This window comes from Trematomus bernacchii, unplaced genomic scaffold (genome assembly GCF_902827165.1).
Source record: "Trematomus bernacchii unplaced genomic scaffold, fTreBer1.1, whole genome shotgun sequence".
Taxonomy (NCBI): Eukaryota; Metazoa; Chordata; class Actinopteri; order Perciformes; family Nototheniidae; genus Trematomus; species Trematomus bernacchii.
This window is the reverse complement of record NW_022987342.1, coordinates 7,930,607-7,936,606: the sequence shown is the minus strand read 5'-3', so window position 1 is coordinate 7,936,606 and position 6,000 is coordinate 7,930,607. Positions and strand designations below refer to the sequence as shown.

The 6,000-nt window shown below is 42.8% G+C and overlaps 1 protein-coding gene across 5 annotated transcripts in view; it reads left to right on the top strand.

Annotated features, from left to right (window-relative positions):
• The first annotated feature begins 405 nt into the window (after nt 1-405).
• rptor (regulatory associated protein of MTOR, complex 1) overlaps nt 406-6,000 on the top strand; it is a 219,666-nt gene continuing 214,071 nt past the window's right edge. For all 5 annotated transcript variants that reach the window (XM_034130268.1, XM_034130259.1, XM_034130240.1 and 2 more), the window contains exons 1-2: nt 406-880; nt 2,119-2,293. In XM_034130268.1, the coding sequence (XP_033986159.1) occupies nt 2,126-2,293 (168 nt within the window). In that variant the 5' untranslated portion in view covers nt 406-880; nt 2,119-2,125. The remainder of the gene's footprint in view (nt 881-2,118; nt 2,294-6,000) is intronic.

Here is a 6,000-nt window from a genome sequence, read left to right as displayed (position 1 = left end):
ACCTTTGTAGATACAGTTGTTTATATTGAATTGTTTTAAGGTTTTGCATATTCTTTTGAGAAAATGGTAAACATAGTGTTTAAATATTGTGAATAATACAAAAAAAAAACATCCATTTAGAACATTACAGTCTCAAAATAATAATTTGCGCAGTCCTTACATTTAAAGATATGTTTCATATTTAGTTTTTTTACAAGCAGCGCTTGTCTTGTTATGGGCCATATATTCATTTCTTTCTTTAAAAAAATAAGGTATTTTAATATGTAAAATTCACATTTGTAATTGTTCAACGTCATCAAAAAAAGAACTTGATGAGACTATACTTTTTTTCCCGATATCGTGTGTTTGTAGTCGTGTGTAGTGAGTGTGTTTATATTTTGCTGTGACAGGCAGCGGCGGTGACGTCACATGACAGCCTCGCCGCCCCAACAGTGCATTCTGGGTCCAACCCAAGATGGCTGCGCCCTTGCAGTAGTGCTGAAGAAGTGCCTCTCCGGAATATTTCACGAGATTGTGTGTGAATTTAACGAAAACCCTCACACCAAATCAGCTACCGGGGTTGCTGGTTTGCAGAAGAGCACTTCACGGTCCCAGTCATCGATAAGTGTGGCCGGTGCGTGGTGGCTGTGGCAGACTGTCCGCGTGAAGATGGGCCTCATCTCCAGCCCCTTCCCATAGCGAAGCGCCGTGGGGAGAAGAGCCGCAGATTCTCCTGCAAACACGCGCCCGTCCAACTTGGCTTTGACAGCTTTGACATATTGTACAGACTGTGGACGCTGCCCTACAATTTTCTGACAAGGATTGTTTGTGCCACTGTGTCTGTCATCGTCCGGAGACGAAGAGCTTCCCCAGTTCGGGTTGAAATTCCCTCCGCACCAAGGTCTGCACGCTTCTCTGCCACTAATAGCGCCATTTCTACACATATGCTCCGTTTCACTTATGTCTCTACTCATGTTGTTTCGCTTTAAATAGCGCTGCCCGCTCCTCTCTCGCAGTTGACAGCTGAATGTGATAGTTAGAGCCAGCTTCAGGGAGAGCTATCATATTAACCGCGCTAGTGTAGCTAGCACAAAGCTAGCTGGCTGGTTTGTTTGCTAACTGTCCTGCTCGCTAGCAGACAGCCCCGTCATTAAAGTCCAGTTTAACACAGCTGTGCTGCATCAACATAACCCAACTAACTCCTCATGTGTGGCTGCATGAGCCCCACCATGACGTCATCCAGGTGCTGCCCTCTCTGTGTTATAGTAACCTGGATACTATACTGCAAAACTCTTCATTGTCATTATACAGAGTATAAATAAATAAGAAGCCCACTCCTATCCAGTGGAATGAAAATACACCACAAATACAAATCAACTTCAGCACAAAGCAGCCACATAATTTCACTAGAATAACAGTTTCTGCACTTAATTTAACTATTAGACTATATTATTAGTATTAATTGCATTAGAAAAGTGTATTCAATAGATAAGTGTATTTGATAATTAAAGTGTTATTTAAGTAAACACTTTTTGCACTTGAATAATTCTTCATATTCTTATTACAATGTTTTTTTTTTCACCTGGTTAAATCTAATTATTGCAGTAAAATATGAGAATTGATTACATTATAACAAATGTATTCATTGCACTAGTTTGAATACAGTTATTGCACTACAGAAATGTAATTATTGCAAAAAATATGCCTAAAATAAGCCAGTAATTGTCTTTCAGTGAGCTCCAGATGTGAGTGGGTTTGTTTCTGTTGTGGTTTTCACTGAAGCAGGAGATCTGCATAAGTGCATTAAACATGACTCCTAACCATCATCACATGACCTGAGGGAACGCTTTTGGCTCAGGTTCATGAACTCAGCAGCCATTGAGCTTTTTCAGATTCTTAAATGTCAAAAAAGTATTGAATTCAACACTAACTTCCACACTGGTCTTTTGTTCTTACAGCCACTTGGGGAATCCAACATTTCATTAGCAGAGAAAAAGATCTTTGCACAATTAATTTGATTATAAAGCTACTTTTTCCTTCACTGATCATGTTTTTGTTCAGTTTCACGCCACAATTGCCCAGCATGAGGTGACAGAAATCCTTTAAATCTGTGTTACTAACCAGCGCTCTCCCCTGCAGGGCCCTGATGAAAATGGACTCAGACTTGCTTCAGTCGCCGGCCGTGGGCCTCACAGAGGAGGAGGAGGCCGACATGAATGACTGGAAACTTCCCCTGGCCTTCATGAAGAAAAGGCACTCGGAGAAGATTGAGGGCTCCAAGGCGTTAGCTCAGAGCTGGAGGATGAAGGATAGGGTAAGTTTTAAGGTTAAGGATGCTTTTTGTGTCTGTAAAGTTGTCGAAGAAATACACGCATGCAGACTTGTGTAAAAGCTGCTGCATATTTATTTAAAAAATGTCTCACAAGGGATGACATGATTTGGAAATACTTTAACAGCAAATCCGGGACAGTTATTAGAATTGACGATGTATTACACAACTTACCATTTTAGATTTGGTCTTTCGGCAGACAGTCTCCACATATTGACACCACTTTTATAATAGTCGAACCTTGAATGAACACCCATGGAATAAATGGCTAACGATAGGCTTTAAACAGACTACTTCATGGTCGCATGGCTTTATGTCACCACCGCTAGGCTAGAGGTGTATTCCTCTACAATGATTGTAAAGGCCGCTACACACCAACCTGAGACCAAAGAACGCGTACCGAAGGCGTTCCGACTTTTACGTCCGCTACGTCGCCTGCGTCGGCTACGCCGCCCGCCAACGAACACACCGCAAAGACTTCAGTCGACGAGTGGCAATAACTGTCCTTACCAGCAGGCAGCGGTAGTGTGTATTCGTCATTCAAAAGAGGCGACAACCGGAAGACAGACTGCGTTATACACCGAGAGAAGAAGAACAGACTGCGTGATATAAATAAACAACAAATAGCATCTGGGTTCCATTTTCACTCTCTCTCGTCGATCGAAAACATGTAAACATAAAAAAGAAACTCTTGCGTCCGGGTGAGATGAAAATGAAAAAGATTAGCCGTCTGTGTGTGCCTTCTTAATCGTTTGTTTTGGTCCCTCACTTCCGCTTCGCTTCTCATGCACTGATTCGCTAAGCTGAACAGCCAATCAGAGTGATTTCTTTGGCCGACTTTCTTTGGCCAACTGTCACGCCGCGGGAGGTGTGAAAATGTGTGAAAATGTGCCGTAAAGAGACGACGGTGCGGGACACACCAACCTGAGTAGGGCGCCGCGAATGCCCGACTGCCTCTGACGGCCTCTGACTCCCAAAATCGGGTTGGTGTGTCAGGGGCTTTAAGGGAATAGTTAGAGAAGAGTCTTTCTTAGCATAGTCCATAAACAATGCTACTTATTAAAATTGGAATCCATTAAAGAGACAAATCAAATGCACACCTCGCACTGTGCTTTGAGAGAATATCGGTCTTTAAACAGCAGCATATCATTAGCCACCCTAGTCTTTATTATAGTGCCAATTCATTTTATTCTGCTAGAGGCAACCTATACTCGCTTTGACACACCTCAAAGCTTTGCCTCATGAATGGCCGCAGTGTGTTCAGCTCTCATAAAGCTGTCGTTTGATCCACTGCAGTGCTACCAACCCGATTGTTTCATCACCTTGCGGCACTACCATTATAATGATGGCAAATATATTATCATGCATAACCCTCAAAAGCTCTGCACCTATTGTAGAAATTCCCCCAAATGAAAATGTAAGATCCCGCTGCTGTTAGGACATCAGCAGATTACACGGTAGTGCCCGCCAGTGTTGAGCTTCAGGAAAATGTTTAATAAGGCGGCATCATTAAATGTGACTCGAGTATTGATTTAAAAGAGGTAATAGGTGCTGGCTGAAATGGGCATTTCTATCAGAGAGTCGTGCTAAATCAGCTGTGTAACATTTTTCATTGCTCTGAGCGTTTTCAGGGCCATAGACCCTCATTTGTACACTTGTAAGAAGAATGTCTCCTTTCACTTCTCTGTGCTCAGAGAGCTGTAACTAAAGAGAATTTTCTGCTTTTATGGCTTTGAATGTAACTCTGGCCTGGGGTTGAATCCATCCTTTAACATGGCTGTAATTGCAAAATGACGGATATGAAAGCCATCATTTTCATAGTAATCTGTTGTGGAATAATGATTATAGTATATACAGATAGATCAAAATACACACAAGTTATAACCTTAATGAGTGTTCAGTTGTGTTGTCATACTTTTTTAATTGTTGAAGCCAAGCAATTGAATAGAGTCCTAATACTGTCGAGTGTCTGATATGTTTAGAGGTGTGTGTGTGTGTGTGTGGTTACTTTGTAGCCATGGATGTGTAAAGAAATCTGGACCCAGTGTTGGAGGCGGGGCCCCATTTATTGCTATAAAAGTTGCTCAGTGATGCATGAGTTCTGGGCCTATAGAGAGTGTGCGCTTAGGCGCGTTCACACCGGAGTACTTTTCCCCGTACTTTTCCCCGTACTTTTCCCCGTACTTTTCGCGTTTAGTTCCGTTAGTACCCCTTATGTCGCGTTCACACCAAAAAGAGCACTTAATCCCGGGAACTTTTACCCCCATTTTTAGTGCCTGCTGAGAGATGGTACTTTCCTGGGGGAAAAAAGTGCCCCAGTTCTGATTGGCTGGGCGAATTGCAAACCACGGCCCGTGTTTTGTAGAGCCGCCATTTTATTATCCTCGCATTAGCATTATTAGCATTAGTATTCGCCCAGCGCACAAACGCAGAGAGACTAACTTATGGCAACACAAAATAAAACATGTGAGCGGTGGAGATGAGGAGGTGTCGGCGTTCTGGCGATTTACTCTGAAGGCTTCAGTAGAAGCTGCTGGGAGTCCCAGCAGCTTCTACTGTAGCCAGTCCCCAACTCCGGGGACTTCCGGCCGGGGACTCCGGGTGGCAGTATACGCCGTGAAGTTGTTTGCGGCCTGCCAGTAAACCCAAAGCAGAAGAAGACGAAGTGACGTCAGCGGCTCATTTGCGTAATCTTCCCTCAGGGAATTTATTCCGGTGTGAACGCGATCTGTACTAAATGCCCTGGGGTAATAAGTGCCGGGGCACTGAGTGCTGGCACTGAGTACGGCAAAGTACTTGGTGTGAACGCGGCTCTTGAGTTTTTCTTAAGCTCCGCCTCCAATCAGCTTCGTCACAGCGGCATCACGGTTAGTCATGGCTGAAATAAATGAATGGAAGGAAAAATAATTTGTCTGTTAGTGCATTTGCATGACCTAATCAATCAAATAAGGTCAAACTAAAGTGTTTGGCATGGGTCGTTTTTTAAGTAAAGTGAATTCTGTTTAATTACAGACGTCTCTTTCCCAATATCCGTCAATGGGAAAAAAAGATTTTTGGGCATTAGGTTGGCAGCAGATTGATGTCGCACCAGAGCGAGTGTTCTCAGTGCAAAGTCTATCACCCTTTTTTCACCAAAAAAACAACAACCTGCTTCTCTAAATTCTCCTTCCTCTTGTTATCCCCACCTATCCTATTATATACATATTTGCACACATATTTTTACATTTGATATACATTTGTTTTTATATTCGGGATTGCGGGAAACAGTATTTCGATCTCTCTGTCTGTACACACAAACTGGAAGATTGACAATAAAGTTGACTTCTTCCACCTGTGCAAAAAAAGAGGGCAAAGCCAATTTCAAGGTCAGGAAAAAACAGTTGGAGCGCTGCTTGCTCTGCTTGCTCTGCTTGTTCTGCTTGTTCTGTCGACACAAAATAAGACTTACAGCTTTGTACATTTTCCTTCCAGTATCCACAAGTGATCACATAACTGCTTTAAACTCACTGTAATCATGCGAGTTGGTATGCAAACAGTTAAGTGTGCAGCATGAGAGCGTACGAGTGTGCTGTAAATGATGTTCTGCAATCTGATATAAGGTCTTGCTATTGTACACACACTCACACACTCACACTGAGAGTTGTAAAGGCTCATTGGTCAAATTCGCGTTCACTCCCTTGTTAGGACAAATC